This window comes from Acomys minous (assembly GCF_964271855.1).
Source record: "Acomys minous genome assembly, chromosome: 16".
Classification (NCBI taxonomy): domain Eukaryota; kingdom Metazoa; phylum Chordata; class Mammalia; order Rodentia; family Muridae; genus Acomys; species Acomys minous.
Genome location: NC_140498.1, coordinates 5,945,231 through 5,964,994, shown reverse-complemented (window position 1 = coordinate 5,964,994; position 19,764 = coordinate 5,945,231). Strand labels below are relative to the sequence as shown.

At 46.3% G+C, this 19,764-nt stretch overlaps 1 protein-coding gene across 1 annotated transcript in view; it reads right to left on the bottom strand.

The window, feature by feature from the left end:
* Positions 1 to 1,719: 1,719 nt before the first annotated feature.
* SHISA6 (shisa family member 6) overlaps positions 1,720 to 19,764 on the bottom strand; it is a 295,836-nt gene continuing 277,791 nt past the window's right edge. Inside the window, exons 4-6 of the mRNA XM_084764705.1 lie at positions 13,134 to 13,190; positions 8,390 to 8,542; positions 1,720 to 6,583 (exon numbers count right to left, since the gene is read on the bottom strand). Coding sequence (XP_084620831.1) covers positions 6,033 to 6,583; positions 8,390 to 8,542; positions 13,134 to 13,190 — 761 coding nt within the window. The 3' untranslated portion in view covers positions 1,720 to 6,032. The remainder of the gene's footprint in view (positions 6,584 to 8,389; positions 8,543 to 13,133; positions 13,191 to 19,764) is intronic.

Here is a 19,764-nt window from a genome sequence, read left to right as displayed (position 1 = left end):
CTGGGATTACAGGTATGTAGGTACCACTGAGCTTGGCCATATAAAGATTTAAAACATCTCATCACATCCAAAGTTCCCTAGCAACTCTCTGTGGTGGATACCTGCTTCTTCTCCTGACTATAGCTATCGCCCATGACCTTCCTTGCTTTTGCATGGCCTTGGTTTTAACTGTATAAGCATGTGGCTACTTTAAGACACACAGGTTATGTTGAAACAGCTTTATTTTTTTTTTGATCCATAAATATCTGTTACTGACAAAAGTGGAAAAAATCCTTAAGACTAAATCTTACTAAAGCAACCTCTGTTTACAGTACATATAGGGTGTGCTTTGACAGGGAAGGCGAATGAATTTGTACAGAAGCAGTAATGGGGGCATATGAGTGACAGAGAAACTGTAGAGGTACGGATAGAAAGGTACTTTTCATAATACTACCATATAATAAACATAGAATCCATAAATCCAGCTAATGAGTAAAAATGTTCCTTAACCCCCCCTTTAGGAAATTGTGTCCCCAAACTAAAAATGTTACAGTAAGAATTGCCTCTTATCACAGAGTTTCAAGAATTCTTTACTACAAAATGTCTAGTTGAGTTTACAGGACTAGAGACGTATTTGCCACTAATAAGCAAATGGATGGGTCCTTCTGTGGAGTGGCATTGGAGGGCCATGGAGATTGGCAGCAAAGTTGAGCAGCGTCTTCTCCTCCCACATGAGGGAGGCTGTTAGGCAAACACACAGCATTTTTTTTTTCTGAATGATGGAAGGATAATGTGTTTGCGATTTACAAGATGTGTTTGATGACACTCACTTGGAATTTTCATTGGTGCTTTGCAAGCCTTCATGGGGAGGATGATGGTTCATGAAGAGAGGCCACAAAAATACTGGGATGGGGGTAAGAACCGGCCTCCCAGAAGCCCAGGTGATGGCGCCTCGTCCTCTCCAGCTGAGATGGAGCTTCAGCATCTAGATGTGATCTTCAGGATGCGTGCTGTGGTGTGGGATATGATAACATCCCTTGCCACACAGAACTTCTGCCAAGTATGCTCCTTTGGGATGTAGGACAAATTTCCTCTCTGACCTTAAATATAAACTCTGTGTCCAACCTTCATGGTCAAACTTCTTAGACCCTCTTTCAGCCTGTCCCCTCTCTGAATTTAGAATCACCTCCCTCCAGCTATAAGGACAACATCAAAAAATGAAAACTCCAAACTCAGATTTTCACAGCAACAGAAATCCAGGTGTTGTAGGTATGTTTATATGAGAGGCTTCGGAGACACATGATTGGTGACCTGGTGAGTGGTCAGGCCTTAGCTCTCCCATACAAGAACATCCAAGAGTGACCAAACCCATTGGTTCCACCCAAAATCTGGTGAGGAGTCTGGTGTTTGTCTGGGGCCTCTGACGATGTTATCAAAGGGCAGGCAGCATATGGCGGGTGCAGCTCAGTTGAAGTGGGAATGGATGTAAAGAAGGGAAAGGGAGGAGACTGAGAACCCTAGAGTGTAAGAGCTGGATGAAACTTTGGGGGATCACTCATCTAGCCAAAGCTCATCATTTTTTTTAGGTGAGCAAACTGAGCCACTCAACTGAAATGTGACTTGCCTATAGTCACAGGGCAAGATGGAGACAGAGGCCAGATCTAGAAGCCACGTTTCTAGAGCCTCATTCCTAGTTTGTTTGTTTGTTTGTTTGTTTGTTTTTTCCTCTTTGATATGCCACCTTCCAAAATCAAAGAGAGGGGCCAGAAAGAACTTTCTTTCACGTTTAACCTACCATTAAAGTGCATTGCTTATAAAAGTAACACTTAAGCCCTGACAATACTTCAGTAAAGCACAGCAAGCCTCTTGAAAATACACCAGAGGTCCTCAGATTTAGAGAGGATTTCAGAGGGATGTGTGGGAGCTAATGCGCCTGCTCCTCTCACAGCAGGTGCCTTCTAGGGTCTAAGTAATGGGCAGCCCTTTCAGACTATGTCCTTGGGTCCAGTCCACATACATCTGTGCAAAGCATGATGGATGAAGCAGGTGGCAGTCAAGAACTCTCCAAAGGCAATGGGTCGAGTTTGGTGGCAGATGTTGGGATGACTACTCCTCCACACTTGGAGACTTACAAGGTCCTTTGTGTCTTTGGGATGAAGGGAAATCTGTGACGTCCACTAGAGGAAGGGTGTTGGAGTAGAAGCAAGAGCTACAAGCATCAAAGGGGTGAATCTTTGGCCAGAGCAGAAGACTCCGGGCTAATAGCAGTCTGAGTCAAGAGGTTCTTGAGTCTGATGGCTGCAGGAATCAAAGCTGATCTTTGGGCCACGGCACCTCTAACCAGGCAGCTCTCTCCCTTTCCTCTTTGAGATCAGAGGCATCTGGGAAGCCCAATGACCTCAAACCTTGGGGCATCATTTCCCATATGGGGAAGCATAACAAATCAGTGAGGCAAACAAAGGACTCAAAGAATGTCAGAGTCATCCACAGTTTACATCAAGAGCTCTAATTCTTAAAACTAGACACTTCAGCAGGACCTGGTAAAAGACCACAGAGCTGGAGGAAGGTTGATGATTGAGGAGGTAAATAAGAGGATGTCAAGAGGAAACTGGCAGAGACGGTTACAACAGCAGTGAGCATGTAAAGAAGGGGAGCGATCTCAGCTGGGGGGCGGGGAAAGGACTGGAACTTCCCAAGGGAGAGGCATTGCCTGAGACCCTGCAGAGTTCTGAGGGTCAAAATCCAGTTGGGAGGTTAAGGAATTATTGGCAAGCCTCTGTGGCTCATGAGTATATGGAGCCAAGAGTTCACTGGAGGATGCTGGAGAGAAATGATGAAGGAAGAACATTTGGGCAAGTGAAACCTGTACATACCCAAATCCAGGGAAGTGGAGACATGCATGAAGAACAAAACAAACAGTGGGTCTGCTTGGGATATGAGTATTTACCATGAGGGAGCCATGGCCCTCCTATGTGACAGAGGACACTAGCTTGCTAGGTGTAGAAGCAGTGACTTGGGTTCCAGCCCCAGACACTCTCAAGTGGCTTCATATAGCAATGGAGCTAGCTGGTTCTGGGGTGATGGACGAGTTGATGGGATCGAGTGGTTTGTTTGTTTGTTTTCTTATCATTGAGGGATAAGATCCAACAACCTCAATAGGTGCCTGAAACTACACACAGTACCAAACTCTTTCTATACGCATTGTGTTTTTCTTTGTGTACATACACATACAATAAAGTTCAATTTGTAAATTAGGCACAGGAAGATATTGACAATAATAAAATAGGACAGGTTATAAGAAGATACTGTAATAAAAGCTATGTGATTGTAGACTCTCTTAAGAGTTAAGACAAATGTAAATATTTCTGGATCATAGTTGTCTATAGGTAATTGAAATGGAGTCATGCAAAACTGAAGGTGGAGGGGGAGGGGTAACTGTGTTTTCACGTCCCAGTTAAGACACAGTTTTCCGGAGTTTGGAGCAGGGGCTGGATTAGTCTGTAGACTTCAGTCTTTGTTACTATTTCTTTCCTTCCAAAGGTGAAACAGAAGAAAAACCTTCAGGAGAAGCAAACATTCCATTAGAATTTTCTGACGTAACTGATGCCAGGTATTTTATACTGGATGGTGGTAAGGCAGGGATGAGAAATAGTTTGGAATCACCTTATCAAACAACCCCTGAGACATACAGACAGACAGGCAGGCAGGAAGATAGACAGACAGATAGACACCTTGTCAGAGCCAAGGCTGGGGGAAGAGCCTGGGTTAAGATTTTGCTCTACTCAAGGGCTGGAAAACTTGGTGTCTGGAAGATTCTTCACGGGATGTACAAACACATGGGAGGGGATTCTTGCCCACCACAATCTTGTCCTTTTCATTTCCCACCAGCACAAGGGACCAAGCTAAGGGTTAGAGAGTTACAGGGTGCTGGGAGGGGACCAGCTGTGAGACCTGCCTTTGCTTCTGGAAGTGAGCCATTCTCTATTCAAATTGAGAGTTTTTCTCTCTTCCTGTAAGCTGTACCTTCTACAACGAATGCTTTTAGACCTGTGGGGACCAGCCCTTAAGAAGGTTTGTGTCTCTGTGGAGAGGAAAACAGGATGGTCTGGGGCCTCCTAGCCCCACGGTGCCAGCGACACACCCTCCGAGGTGAGGTTGAGGACTGCTTTTGGAAGACCCAGCTTTGATCCTTCCTAGTTATGCAGAACCTTCCTGCTCACAGAGGGGGATTCTGGGGAAGGGCTCAGGAGAGCTTGTAGCTCTTGAAAGCAGTGAGGGGAAGCCGTCCACTGCCTTCTCTGTGGCTTGTCAACCAAGCTAGATTAAAAATGACCAGGACAGATCTAAGCTTCTCACCGCTTCCCTTTTTAAGGGCTACCCATGCAGAACGGAGGAGATATAAAAATCTGACCAAAGGGCATCGTTACTGTAGCCTGGTAAGCAATGGTTCCATTTCTTACATCCCTCCACCGGACAGTCTAGGACCAGTTCTCCCCAGTCCCAGAGAGGTGCCTTCGACCTCAGAAGTGGTGGGGAACCTCATTGTCTTCCTTCTCCTTATCCTGGGGGAGCAGGATTGCCCTCATTGATTGTTTCCCAGTAGCTGGTCACACCTTGTCCACCTTCAAATTGGAGGCAAAGAAGGGGCTGAGATGGGCTGGCAGTGGGGCCTTTCACAGAGCTTAAGGTGGCCCTGCCTTATGCCCAAGCATATGCAGGAACAAGGCCCCCAGAGCAATAACCCGGGTTACTACTATTTCTTTGCATCGGGCCAATGGGCCTTGGTCCTTTAGATCCACTGGTCTGAGGAAAGTAATGGAACTGCAGGGGGGCAAGGTGGGGAGTTAGGTCAGGGAGGGAGCAGAGGGAGAGAGAATGGTTTCTAAACAGGAAAGGGCTGGTGGAGTGAGCAAAGATGGTGGAAAAGAATGGGCAGGCTCCAGCATGACCACGTCAGAGAGCTTCTGCCTGTTTGAGGGCTAAGCTTCTTCTGTCTTTATCTGGAAACTTCTGCCTCTGTCCTGCCTGAGGCTCGTGGGTGAGGGGCAGGCAGAGCCCTAGAAAATGGGAATAGTGGTGAGCCCCTGAGATCCTGGGCGTCACAGTGGCCTCCCACACCCTAGCTGTCTGCCCACTGCAGGTGCCTCCAGGGAGCAGAGCTTGGGTGAAGAAGGCAGGCCTGAGAGGCGGTCCTAGTTCAGACCCAGAGGCCTGGAGGAAGTGGGGGAGACAATCAGCCCGCTGCCAAGGAACCTCTAAAGTCCTGACAACCCATAGCTATTCTTCTCTGGAGGCCAAGAGCTAGTGCTCCCTCGTGGGGGGCAAGAGCTAAAGCTCTAGAGAGCTCTGAGGAGAAAACAGTGACGGCTGGGAGAGCACAGCCCCCACAGCACAGAGGCAGGGGCATCCAAGCAGCTGGAGGAGGGGACCCCTCCCTATTGTGGGGGGGCAGGGCTCAGCGAGGGAAGAGCCACTCGGTCAAGACCAGAGTTCCAGCAGGCAGAAGAGAATCATATTGTGCTTATGGACACAGCAGCTCTCTGGCTGAGAGCGAGCAGGCAGTTTTTAGGCACTAAGAGATTTCTGTGATGCGGTTCTAAATACAGGAAGAAGACCGAGTAGCCTATTTGGTCAGCCCATTGACTGCACCCTCTGGCTGGCTGGCTGGCTGTTCAAACCTAGGCAGCTTCGGATTACCTTCAAGAGAGGGTCCACTGACTGGCAGAACCCGCGCTGAGTCCCCCAGGAAAGGGGCAGGGCAGGGACTGAGTGATAGGAAAGATGTGGGCCTCATCACTCTTCTCTTTTGCGGGGGGATTCTACTGGGGGAGAAAGGGCTTTAGAGCCTGGGCCTGTGCTTGCTGGACCAGGCATTTGGTGCCATGTCCCTGCGGGTATGGCTTTCTGGATAAAGGCAGCCCACCTCCAGCTCCAATGGGGGTGAACCTGGGAAGGGCGGAGAGCAAGGCTGGATGCGGTGCTCCTCACCCCTGCCCCGCTCTGCTCTGTCCTGCCCTCGCTCGCTCTGCCGAGCAGCCCAGGCCACACTCCGATCACACGGTCACTTCGGTCTTGCTGGCTGTGTAGCAGGTATGGTGGCCTGGGATATAGTGCAGCTGCTCCACTGTGTTGTGTCTGCGGGAGGCAAAGGCATGGCGCTTGGCTGCTGTCTGGCTCTGGCCCAGGGTGGCATAGGAGTTATTGGAGGCACTGGGATGGGAGTGCATCTTGGTCATGCGGTAGCGGTCCAGCACCGGCGTGGACACAAAGACGTCCGTGTGCGAGATGGCCCGCGACAGCGACTGTTCCGGGAAGGCGGTCCGCTCTGGGGACAGCAACGGGTCCTGGGAGTGCAGGCGCTCCGTGGAGAGCAGCTGTTCATCAGACAAGATGCGGTCGTAGGGCATGCCAAATTCATCAGGCAAGCCCCGATGTGGGGACAAGACCCTGTCCTGGGACATGGCCCTAATGGGCCTGCGCGGCCGTTCTCGAGGCAGAGGCTTCTGTTGAGACATCTGGATGACGTTGAGGGGGAGGGTACCACGGGCTGCAAGGTCTGGCAGGTGCCTCCGCCTCATGTAATACTCGTCAGCTTCCTTGTCCGCTGTAAGGAGACAGAGATGGGTGGTGATGGGTGAGCCTGGACTGACTCAGGGAGTGAGGGGAATGTGGGTGTGGGTGTGGGCGTGGGCATGTACGCCCTCTTGCTCAACCACAGACTTGGAAATCTACAACAACGATAATGCAACCAAACCCCGTTTAGTTAGTAGATTAGGTGAGGGGAGTTCAGGCTGCTGACCTTAACTCCCTCCTCCACTGCATCCATAAACCAACTCTCGAGGGCCCGTGAGAGATGCTCAGGAGCACTGCCTTTCCCCCAGATCCCATACATGCAGTGGCTCCACAGATGCTGTTTCTCCTTCAGGGACCACTTTGGGGGAAAGTTAAATGACTTCCCCACCCAGCTCACAGCGGAGCTGGTGGCAAGCTCAAGGTACTCCTATGGCTTGTCCGCTGTGCCTACGCCATATGGGTTCTGGTCTTGCTACAGCACCCAGGTAGAGCTGACAGCTTCCCAATGGTGGCTAGAGCACTTCCTTATGGAAACTGGGCTCAGAACCAGCTTCTGTTAGAATAAAGTAGCATGCTCGTCTAGGAGGCGTTTGTGAAACGCTTCCCTGGTAACCTAGGAACCTAGTAACACCTTCTCTGGAGTAACAGCCAACGTGCAAGCAGCCAACACATGGGCATCCAGCCCACACACAGCCACATCATCAGCCCGCACGTACTCCTTGTGCCCACCAGGCAGTGGGCTGTAGCCATACTATGTGTGCATCTTGTTCTGGACTCCTGTTCTAGAAGGTTCTCCCAGAATTGCCCTATGGATCCTTGACCTTTTCCAGGGCACGGCTAAGGCTGCATTGTCCCAGATTTCAGCAAGGAGGCCTCCTGCAGGCAGGTTTTGGGACTTCCTCCTTTGTGTGAGCATGCCACTTCCTCCTCAGAGGGCTCAGAGTTAGGGGCGCCTATTGAACCCCATCTTCTCATTTTGGGGCACCCGTTGGCCATCTCAGGTGGCCAGAGATGTTCACTTGTTGCTATAAAGACTCAACATTTCTCGGTAGGTAGGTGAGATAGGGTTGGACTTCTACCAGTGTGAGTTACCCTGGAAGTTAAACACATGCTTGGCAGTGGAGAGCCAATCAAGCTGGGCAGCCATCAAAGGACACTTGCGGGGCTAGGAGTGTAGCTCAGGAGCTCAGGGATCAGATGCTTGCCTAGCGTGCACAGGGCTCTGTGTGCCATCCTCAAAACACACACACACACACACACACACACACACACGTGTGAGGGTATAGACTCACTCATAGAGAAATGTCAGGTCAGGAAAGAAAAAAATGTCCCTAAATGTTCTTGACATTTTGATGTGTTAAACCCATCAATGCCAACAGCCATTTCAGGGTCAAACAGCAGAGGTGGGTCCCCATATAAACCAGTCTTAAGTGATGATATTAAGGTGTGTACATGAGAAGTGTGCTTGGGTCCTTGAGATGGTCTTGGCTCAGTTAGAATGGTTTTATTGGCCCTTGCTGCCTCTATTACAGGAAATAACACACAGGAATGCCCGTGGTTTGAAGAAGGCCCCTGGCAAGCTGGTACCTGAGTGGTAAGTACAGCTGATAGAGGACAAGGGCCTCAGGGTCTTAGAGCATCATTCTTAACTATGAAAATACCGGGTTTAAGGGCAACACAAGAAAATAGAGGGTTCTGTATATTCTCCTCATCCTATGTACAACTCATTCCTTGGCTCTTGGGATTCTACAGTTCGTCCCTTGGGTATGTGACACACAGAGGAGGATGACTTGGAGACCCTTGAGACAGACCTCAACTCCAGACAGCCTTGACTTACTTAGCCTCTTCAGAGATGAGTACTTGCTTGGGTTGGTCTTCACTGCAGATTCATATGATGGAGGCAAGTGGGCTAAGTTCTGGAAAGAGCGTGAGAAGGAGAGGTCGTAGGGTTCGGTGGCTGACGTCAGGATGTTATTCAACCGTGGCTTCTCTGCAAAGGAAGGGCATGGCATGAGTGAACAGAAAGGCAGAGGTAGCTGAAGTCAGAGTGGCCAAGCTTTCTCTGTACTTTCTCCTCCATTCCCGACTAGAGTTCCCAGTGGGGAATGCTGGGGTTCAGTTTCCCCCTGCTCAACTCCTTTAGTCAAAAATCTGGGGTGGGGTGGGGGAGGGCATTGTCTTGGTTGCCTCTGGCTCCCATGGATATTGATCAGTCCTTGAGGACTCAATTGGGACACTCAACAACAGTTTTTTTTCTCCAGATATATCATTGGTCTATCTGATGAAAACTGAACCAGATGCAATGAAATAACATATTCCTAGCTAGACTTTTGCCAACTTGAGACAAGTGACAGTCCCATGAGAAGAGAAACTGCAATTGGGAAGATCCTCCACTAGATTGCCTGTAGCCAAGTCTGTGGAGGCATTTTCTTGATGGATGTTTGATGTGGGGGCATCTGTCTCACTGGGAGCAGTCAGTGCTCCTCTTGGACCCATCACCCTAGATGGTAGATGAAAGCAGGCTGAGTGAGCCATGAAAGAGCAAGCCAGTAAGCAAGACTCCTCCTTGATGGCTTCTGCTTCAACTTCTGCTCCTATTTCCTGTCCTGACTCCCTTCAATGAGGGACTGTGATGTGGAAGTGTAAGCTAAATAAACCATTCCTCCTCAATTTTGGGGTGGTGGTGGTTGTGTAGTTTTATCACAGAGAGAGAGAGAGAGAGAGAGAGAGAGAGAGAGAGAGAGAGAGAGAGAGAGAGAGGTCTATAAAAGTGAATCTCTGAGTTTGTACCCAGCCTGGTCTACAGAGTGAATTCTAGGATAGCCAGGGCTACACAGAGAAACCCCATCTTGAAAAACCAAACCAAAACCCCCCAATACACGAATGCACTGCCTCATCCTAATAGCTGATCTAATTCTGATGTGCAGCTAATCCAACTTCAGAGAGCTGTAGTGACCACAGGGTAGCTGGGTACAGGACCCAAACCCATTGCAGCTGCAATCCACTTTCAATCCATTGTGCCATGTACCTCTGGGGCAGCTCCTCTAAGCCTCTCTGTGTTCCATATGTGGGCAAGCCTCTGAGAGCCACTGAGAGGCTGCCTTGGGAATTTCTCAGCTCCCAGAGGGAAAACCTTGAGTAAAACCTGCTTATCATACCTTCCTCTTTTCTCCCACTTTCCCTAAGATAAATCCTGAAATTCCAAAGTCAGCAATGACAAAATGGAGTGGGGTTCACTGCCAGTCCCAGGGAAAAGAGTCAAGAGAGGAGTAGCGACGAATAGTGAACAGAGTCAACAAATGATGATGAGTGGGTGAGTGGGAGGGGACAAAATGCCTTGATGCTTGATTGACATGAGGAGGAGGAACCATTTTTTAAAAAGTCAACAGTTAGTGTCCAGGGAGATAGTGATCCCAGTCCCAAAATGAGTAGGGAAAAGCAGTCAGTCTGGCTGTGTTATCTATTCGTCCTCTTTGTTTGGGACTCCTCAAAGCCAAAGATGCTCTGAGAAGGGGCAAGCCCTAAGCTGATGTAGATGTATAGGTGGATTGTTGTTTCGTATACCTCTTGGCAGAGAGTGCCACATTATAGAATGCAAGAATCCTGTTATCCCTGGCAGGGAGGGGGAGAAAGAGAGAAGGAGAGAGAGACAGAAACAGAGAGAGAGAGAGAGAGAGAGAGAGAGAGAGAGAGAGAGAGAAGAGAGAGAAGAGAGAGAGGCCTTCCTAGGCTGTATCCAAGGATTGCCCCAGGCATGGGGACTCCTGGCTTCTCTCTCCTTCCCTGCCTGCATTGTCACCCCCAGAACTGGGGATTGAGCCAGGGGATTTCAGCCAATAAGCTGGTGTTTGTGCCAGCTTCGTACATATGTGAGGGGGTGAGGGATGCTCTGTATCCCAAGAGATCAGAACATGCTGTACAGAGAGAGCCTCCCTGGCATAGACCAGGACAGATGCCAGCAAGTGGAGTGGGCATGAAGAGCGCTGCTCCCTGCGCTGGGTTAATAGCCACTAACCCACGGCTTCTTGTTTCTTCCCTTCTCACCATGCTGGAGAAGAACTGGGTTCCCTCTGAGTCTTGGCATCTTACTCCCACTGAGGTCACTGCTCAGTTCTCCTTCTTCCAAAGGCTGTGGGTTTATATGCTGTCATCTACCACTTATTCTGAAATTACCACCGAGCCAAGAACATTTTGCCCTTTGTCCTGACCAGGGATGCCCGAGCCTCCTTTCATCCAGCTTGTCTTCTAATGAGATGCCCTGCTTTATTTTGTCCTCCGTCACATCTTTCCTTAATTAAAGGCGTGTGAGCGCAACCTTGTCACGTTTTGTCATTCCTCAGTGGTATCTGCTCTTCCCTCCTACTATCCCTGATCACTCAGTTACCCTATACTTAGTACCTCACTGATTGCCCTCTAATGATTTGATATGACTTGACTGTGTTCATCTCAGATGACATCAGGTATCCCCATTTGCATCAGTCGGCCCGCTTTCTAATTTTCCTGTTTCTCTCAGATTGCATGGCAAAGCTAAGGATCTAGTGAATGCTTTGGGGCTGATCAAGTAGACGCAGGTCTTTCAGGCCTTCCTGATTATTCTATTCATTCTTCGGTGTGTGTGTGTGTGTGTGTGTGTGTGTGTGTGTGTGTGTGTGTGTGTGTATGGGGAAAGGGGTACCATCCAAGAAAGGAAGGTAGGCAAGTTCTACTTCAACTGTGTTGCAAGCTGCTCAAGAACTGACACTGGGGCACCTCTATTCCCATCTCTTTGTCCCAGCTGGGAGAGAGGAGACAGGAAGAGGTGGAGTTGGGGACAGTCCCTCTGTTTGTACTCAAGAGCCTATGCTTGTGTTGGCTCTTCCCAAGGAGGCTCAGCTCAGTGGTTGTTCATTCCAGAATGTTACCGAACACGTGGGCACTTTCCTCGTCTGTCTCTTCTGGCTCCTTTTCCCTCTCACAGATCCCCACAGCACCCCCAGACTCTCTGTCTCTGCCTTCTATTTCCCCCGTTGCAGAATTCTTGCACAGAGAGTCCCCACTTTCCAGCCTTCTGTTACTCCCTTCAAAGACTGATGAGAACATCCCCAGCTCCAGCCTCACACTACCTCCAGAATGTTTTTTCTTGCATCTTCCACGGTCAACGCAGATTCTTTACGTTCAAGTTCAAGTTCCCCATCACGAATTCCATTCCTGCATGCTGGCTATTTGTCTTAGTCCTTAGACGGTATCCACAGCCAAGCCTCCATTCTTCCAAATACTCTTGGCTCTCCATTGAGCTATACATTTTGACTCACTATACCTTCTCAATTCTTACCTCAGTCTTCCTTATTGCCCCCACCATCAACATTAAAACTGTCATCAACCTCTTTTAATTGTCCCCACAATTTCTCGGTTATATCCTCCTACCAGAAACTTCCAGTTATGTTCCTGCTCTCCTAAAGGTGTCCACTAGCCCACGGTGCTGAGAAAGCATGTCTAAGTACCCCATTCTCTCTTCCCAATCCAGGTGTACCCCAGCCTCAGTGCTGAGGTGCTGTGTAATACAGCTTAAGGACGGTAAGGATGGCGAGCTGTCCAATTTCCCTCAGTCTTCTCTTGCAGGATGAGAGACAAGCACTGGGCCTCCTGCATGCTAGGCAAACATGCAACCACTGAGCTAGCTTTTGGGTTTGTTTTGAGACAGTAGCTCACTAAGTTTCCCGGGTTGGCCTTGAGCTGGCAATCCTCCTGCGTCGTCTTCCTTTATTATCTGAGACTGTAAGCCTGTACTATCAAAGCTGGCTTCAAATTTATCTTTGTTTTTAGTGTGTCACTCAGGAAACACCTATTATTATTATTATTATTATTATTATTATTATTATTATTATTATCATCATCATCATCATCATCATCATCATCATCATCATCACCATCATCATCATTACTACCACTACTACTACTATTTTGTTTAAGCTTGTATAGTAAAGAGACAAGCATGACTGGCAGGTCACAGTTTACAGGGCTATTCTCTATTCTACTGACTTTTGAGAGAGACATCAGATACTTTTTTTCCAGGGGATACAGATTTTCAGTTGTGGTCTTCAGGGAGGACATTAGAACCTGACAGGGGAAGGTGTTCTTACCACTTCCTGTCCCTTTACTAACAGCCCCCTGCTGGGCAAGTGTCAGCCTCTTCACTGCCAAGAGGGTAAATCTCAAATCAATTTTGAGTTTTGTCAAATCTTAATTAGAGAGGGGAGTGTTAAGATTGTTCAACTAGGTCTTATTTCATTTGTCAATGATATCTACCGGCTTTGGGCTAAGGAGCACATTAACATTCTTGCTATGGACATATGGGATGTGTAAATCCAAGAAGTTATAGAGATTACGAATATAAATGAGTTGAGAAAGGGTCTCTCTTCTTTTTTTTATGGCAGAAAAATCCTTCTGATGTCAAAGACGCAAACATCCAGGGGACAGTGGTCTCAAAGGAAAAGTGAAGCTATGTAGCCTGGAGGAGGGCAGGCATATGGCTCCAACTTCTCCCCCGTCCTTGGAATGGAGCCATTTGACGTGCAGACAGGATGCTCACGACCAGCTCTCACCGTGTGTAGGGGTCTGGGTAGCGCTGCTTAAGATTGGATGATTGTACTGACGATCACCTGAAAGTCACAGAAAAGACATTTTAGAAGAAAAATTCAGGCCTTCTGTTGGTTCTCCAACCCAGCAGTACTTCTCTTTACTCATATCTGCCAGTTTTCTCCAACTCAAGTCCAAGAAAAGCTTGCAACAATATACTAGGCAAAAAAATTTATTTTCCTGCTGTTTCTGTCTCTATTCAACTATATCAGGCTTCTTTAGTCACTGTGGTGACTCCCCCCAACACACACACACACACACACACACACACACACACCTTTGGACTTGGCTGACTAGCTATAGAGGCTATGCCAGGGTACATGTGGGTCAGGAAGGAAGAAGGAAGATGAGGGAGCATTTGTCAAGGACACATACAAGATACAAATGTAGCTGAGATGCAGATCAGGCACTGTTCAGTGTTTGAGATCAGGAGTCCTGGGTTCTTGGCTAACTGACACAGCTCGATAGTTCAAATGCATTCTCTCTACTCCTGATGCAAAAAGCCCACTTAAGTTGAATGAACAATAAAATCAATCGAGCCAGGCTGCCAATGCGTAGAGTTCAGGGCATTCCAAGGGTTTCTAAAATGGTTTGAATGAACATTTGGCTTGCCTCTAAAGTACACACCAACACTGTGTTATTGCTTTAACACAGCATTATATTCTTGCTTTGCATCAGTACATGCATCTGATTTTAGCCAAAACAAGAGGAAGAAGCCATCTATGCTCATATGAGTCATATCTCTCCTGTCTTTGCAGGGCTGGGCTATTGTCTCCATCTCTGTGCATCGTCTTGAAAGTGTCTTTCCTACCACTGGCCTCACAATCTAGCCCCCCTTTTCTTCTCTCTAAATACTGGGGCTTTGTTGGGCCCAGGTATCTTCATGAAGACGTGGGCTCTGGTTCGTAACTTCCACCTTCTTGTCTAAAAGGATCACATCCAAGTCAGCATGTGTAGTGTGAGTGTTAAATCTTAAGCCGCCTATGGATCCCTTCCATCCCCTTGAAATCTCTGCCGTTCGAAAAGCGACTTTGCCATTTTCATTCCCCAGTGTTCAAGGTCTGCCCCATGACACTGGTGCCCCAACGAGCTTGGGATTCCAAAGGTCGGTCATCTTGGCAATTCTTTGCTTTCATTCCCCCATAGCCAATGAAACACAAAGTTTTCTTCCATATAATATCCTGATGACAGTCTCACAAGTCCTCGTTATTATTTTTTTTTTAATCAAGATTTCTCCTTCATCATTTCTAAAACAAACTATTCTCTTTCCTCCTAACACATGATGCTAGGGCTAGAATGGTTGAATGATTGCTTGGTTCCTCTGCTGAAAAGGGATCCTTCAGGTAGGCAAGCAGAAGAGCCAATCAGGGTGCTGAGCAGCAGGCCAGCATTCCTCAGAGGATGACACTAACCCTCCCTGAGAAAGAAGCCATCTGTCAAAAGTCAAATCCTTTCTGCATTAGACCTTAATTGAAATGATAAGAGAAATTTTCACCTCATATGGTAGAGAAAGGTCGGGGAGGAGAGAGAGGAGGGAGGCTAGCATGAAAGGGAGCGAGAAGAGAGGGAGAGAGGAGGAGGGAAAGTTGAGGGGAGGAGGGAAGATAGAGACTATGTGTGTGTGTGGGGGGGGAGGGTTGTGATTTCAGAATTCAGAAGGCTAAGGTAGGAGGGGGAGGTTTGAGGCTAGCTTGGGCTACACAATGAAAACCCTTGTCAGAAGAGGGAGAGGAAAGAGGGGATTCAACTTTCTTTCTTTGCTTTATTTGGCGTGTTTTCCCATTTAAAACAGTGTGGCAAGATTGAAAAAAAAAATAGTAGAGCCCAGGTTGAGCGGATGGAATGGCAACTGGTTATATTTTGAATCTCCCATCTTGAAGTCTTGGTGGAAGGAGGAAATCCAGGTGGGCGCCTAGATTTAGAGAATCATTTCAGGTGGCCAGGTGCCCTCCATGACCAATGCTAAACCCAGGTAATTTCTTTTCTTTTAAAATTCTTTTTGTAATTACAATTATCATACTTAGCTGGGAACACAGTGTACTATTAGACACATATGCAATGTGAACTGGTCAAACCAGGAACATTAACATGCCCATCTCGTTGTTTATGTTCGAGAGCTTTAAGCTGATCTCCTCTTGTTAGTCACGGACTCGCTTTTTGCTAACCCTCACCTGTGCTGCAGAGCCCAGGACTTAACCTGCTTCTCTTCTGTCTAGCACCCTCACATACTTCCCGGCCTCAAGAAACCACTATTCAGTATTCAGATCTATTTGGCATCCACACACAGGGGAATACGCTGTAATCTGTTTTTTCTCTGTGGACATATTTTACTTAACATAATGTCCTCTTGGTTCGTTTATTTTCACATGCGTCTTTTTTTCTTGACTAGTCCTTAAAATGGTCCTGACTAGGAAGTGGAGTTGAATGAATATATACTATTGGCCTGTCATAACCAGGTACTATATGAGATTCCCCAGGTACCTTAACTGTAATCTTTACTGCATTTTAAAAGATGAAGTCACAACCAGGTAAATGACTTGACTTGAGATATGTGTGGAGCTTTGCTTCTTGTCTGAGACTCACTGAAAGTAATTTTTCTAACATTTGACATTTTTTTTATCTGCTGGCATTAAGGAATAGTATTTCAAATGAAATACAGAAATGAAAATTAAAACTGCCCTATAATAACTACTGTGACATTTTGTTCTATTTCCTCTTATTTTTCTTTGCTTCACAAAGGGCTGCTCCCTCCCTCCCTCCCTCGCTCCCTTCCTCCCTCCCTCGCTCCCTCCCTCCCCTACTCCCTTTCTCCCTTCTCCCTCCCCGCTCACGCACACACACACACACTTAATATTATATTGAATAATTGTGTGTCAGTCTTCATGCAGTTAATCTGCTTTAAAAGATTCAAAACAGGATGGTGATTTCATCTTCACATTTGTGCAAAACAATAAACATATACAACTATTTATTGCCACATTAGTACATCAGAAAAGCAAGAAAAACACCAATATTTATATTTGAAGATTTGTGTATTTATGTAATTCTTGTGTATACAATCTATACACAGACACATAAACTCAGATATTCAAATGTGCAGCCTCTGTACGCTGTACATATTATTTAATTTTTCTATGCTTAATGAACAGTATTATGAATATATTTTTTACATTTTGAAATAATCACTGAAGCATTTTGTTTTATGATTTAAGCAAAATTCTTCCTATAGAATAGGCTATCTTTTATTTCCATATGTCACTTAAGCATAATCTATTTATCTAAGCACAGTACAACCTAAGTGTATTTGAGTATTCCTCCAGTTTGGGTATTTGGGTGGCTTAAGAATTTAATAATGTTACCTCAGATAACCTTGGGCACAGTCTTTGGCTGAGTCTTATTTCCTTAGGCTAATAACTACATTTCTGGGTCAACACATCATCAATTGCCTCCCAACGTGCCAAAGTAGATGGTAGATTTCCTAATGCTGGAACATTCATCTTTTCCTGGGACATGCCCTACTTGATTCTTGTGTTTTATTTTATTACAACTCTGGATTACATTTACTCATGTCTAACTTATATATGTACGCACATATGCTCATAAAGGCTTTGGATTTTCTGTGCTAACACTGTTAAAGTTTTGTATTAGAGCTATGATTTTGTAAAGCGAAGTGAACAGGGCTACATCCTTATGCTTTGAAATTACTTACCTAGCATTTGAAATACGGTATATTTAGAGGGTCTGGAGGAATGCAATAGTAAACGTGTGTGTGTGTGTGTGTGTGTGTGTGTGTGTGTGTGTGTGTGTGAGATACATGTATGTATGGTGTGTGTGTGTCTGTGTATCTTGTGTGTCTCTGTGTATGTCACTGCATGTGTCCTATGTGTCTCTGTGGGTATAGTGTCCTTTGTTAGCAAAGTTCTAGAGGTTTGGCTCTTGTTATTTTATTGGCTCTTGTTATTTTATTGACAGCTTCAGAAGGTCAATGCTGCTCTCATCACCAATTTAGAGATAAGGCAACTGAGGTTGGAAGAGGTGGTTTGATGTTCTGCAGCTGAATCTGGAAGTTGTCACTAGACCTAAATCCTAACCAGTGTGTGTGCTGCCTTCTCATACTTGGGAATATGATCCTCACACACTCATTTATTCACCCACCCACCCATCCATTCATTGATTCTAGTTTTCTTACTCTAAATTATATTTGCAGTTTTTATTTTTTCTTTAAAAATAATCAATGCTGAGATAGTTCAGTAGTTAAGGACACTTGATACTCTTGCAAACAACCCAAGCTCCATTCCTAGCACCCAATGGCCAGCTCAAAACTGCCTAAAGAACTCTAGTTCTAGGTGATTTAGTGCCCTCTTCTGGTCGTTGGCGGTACTGCACATACATGTCTCAGATAATATGCTGGCAAAACACTCATAAAGTAAAAAAAATAATAAAATATATATTGGACATTTAAAACTATAGACCCTCCAAAGGCCTCTGTTGATGAAGGCGACCCCCTTTTCTTACTTTTGGGGGCTTGGCACTATGTTTTTGGACTAGCAATTTATTCATATAGGTATTCATTTAGAAAGAGCCATCTCACTGACAATACATTTTTTTCAGCCTTCAAAATTAGTACTTTTTGCTTTGTGATTTGGTAACTCCTCTTTCTTCACTATCTTTGGTTTGGTTTTTTTTTATTGTTTTCTAATTTCTGGGCTTGGCTCCTCGGTCCATCTATCTTCTATCTTTTCTGTTAACGATGTTAGGTCCTCAGCAATGGACGTAGCTCTAGCATCACCCTGTGTCAGCACACGGTGCTCTTCTAGTTGTTGGGACATAAATGATCTATAATTGCAGCCTTGGTTTCTCATTGACCCAACAGTTATTTAGCAGAGTGCTGTTAAATTTCAAAGTGTTTGGGGTCACTGGGTTGAACTTTTGCCATTAATCTTCAATTTTATTGTACCATGGTCTGAGAACAGAGCCTGTCCAAATTTTACTTTTCAGAGCTCCTGGGATTTCCTTTGTGGGATACCATAAAATCGGTTCTCTTGGATGCTTTACACTCTTGAATGCTTTACAGGCAGTTAGAGACAAGGTGTATTTTTGTTTCATAGAGTACAAACTTGACATCTGTCTATTAAGTAAGACACTTGAAACACATTGCTCAGTCCCTCTATACCCTAATTCATTCTTCACCTACTTAATCTGTCAAAGGCTGAGGGAGGTGTGGTAGGGTCTCCCACTGCCTTTGCGTTCCTGCCATTTCCTCTCTGCATTCTTAACAGAGTTGGCTTTTCTACATTCCAGAGCTACACTCTGCAGTACCAAAAACACAGGACGCTAATGTCTCCTTTAGGACACATTCCCTTTTAGCCCCCGTCAGTAGCACTCTCTGTCCTGTTCAGTGACACCTCTGTCCTGCAAGTTCACTTGATTTGACGTTTATGTTGCCGGCTCTGCTTCCTTTTTGTTTGCATCAGCCTGACAAACTTTGTCCAATCTGTTGTGTCTAACCTTTCTGTATCTTGTTGTTTTAAGCTTGTCTCTTGAGTGCACACACAGACACACACACACACACACACAGACACACACACAAACACACCTAACAGTGGTCCCTCTTTGAGCAAGAGTCCTGCCTTCGACTGCTATAACATTGTAATATGATTCTGTACTTATCTGTGGCACCCAAACTCCAGGGACCTTAGCTGCTTTGGCCAGCCATGCGTTCTCAACTGTTCTGGCACTTGCTTTCTGTTTGTTAATTTTGGTCCAATGCCATGGATTGAACCTTGAGCCCCATATTTAGTAGCCTAGTGCCATACCACTGAACTACATCCCCGCTTCTTTGGCACCAGGAAGAATAGGTCTTTCCAGTGCGCCCTGGCCACCATTGTGTAGGAAGAGCAGAGAGCTCGTCTCTGTGTGGTGAGAGGAAGAACAGCAGCAGCCAGTCGGCCCCTTTAGAATTACAGTAGCACAGAGGCCAGGACTCATGGTCTACCCAACCCTGGTAGTGATTCTGTGCTGACTGAGGAGAAGAGAATGTGTCCAAGACAAGACTGACCAGAACTATGGAGCACATTCTGCTCCTACCTGAACTGCACCTGTTTCCAAAAGACATGAGCTTCTCAAATTATTGTTTCTTTCTTTCTTTTCTTTCTTTCTTTCTTTCTTTCTTTCTTTCTTTCTTTCTTTCTTTTTGCCAGTGTGTTTTATTTAAAGATCTCCAGAGAAACAAGACCAATATATTCTTATACATAAGTTATGTAAGAGAGTTATTGATTCAGATAACTATGCTATCTGAGAGGTCCCAAGATGAGAGGCCTGCAGGCTGGAGGCCCTGGAATATGCTGGAAGCATGACAATTCCAGGATGGCTGACTCAGAACCATGGTAGCCATTGGTACGGTCCACGTCTGAGAACATGGGGTGCTGAGGGTCACGAGGTAGTAATCGGTGTTATTTCTGGAGTCCAAAGGCCAGAGAGCCCACAGTTTTAATGTTCAAAGTGGCAGAAAAACGAGCCCTCCTTCTTGGGTGAGAGAGGTTTCTCTTCTATGTCTGTTCGCTCCAGCCTTTTGTACAGGGACCACAAGCATGGAGG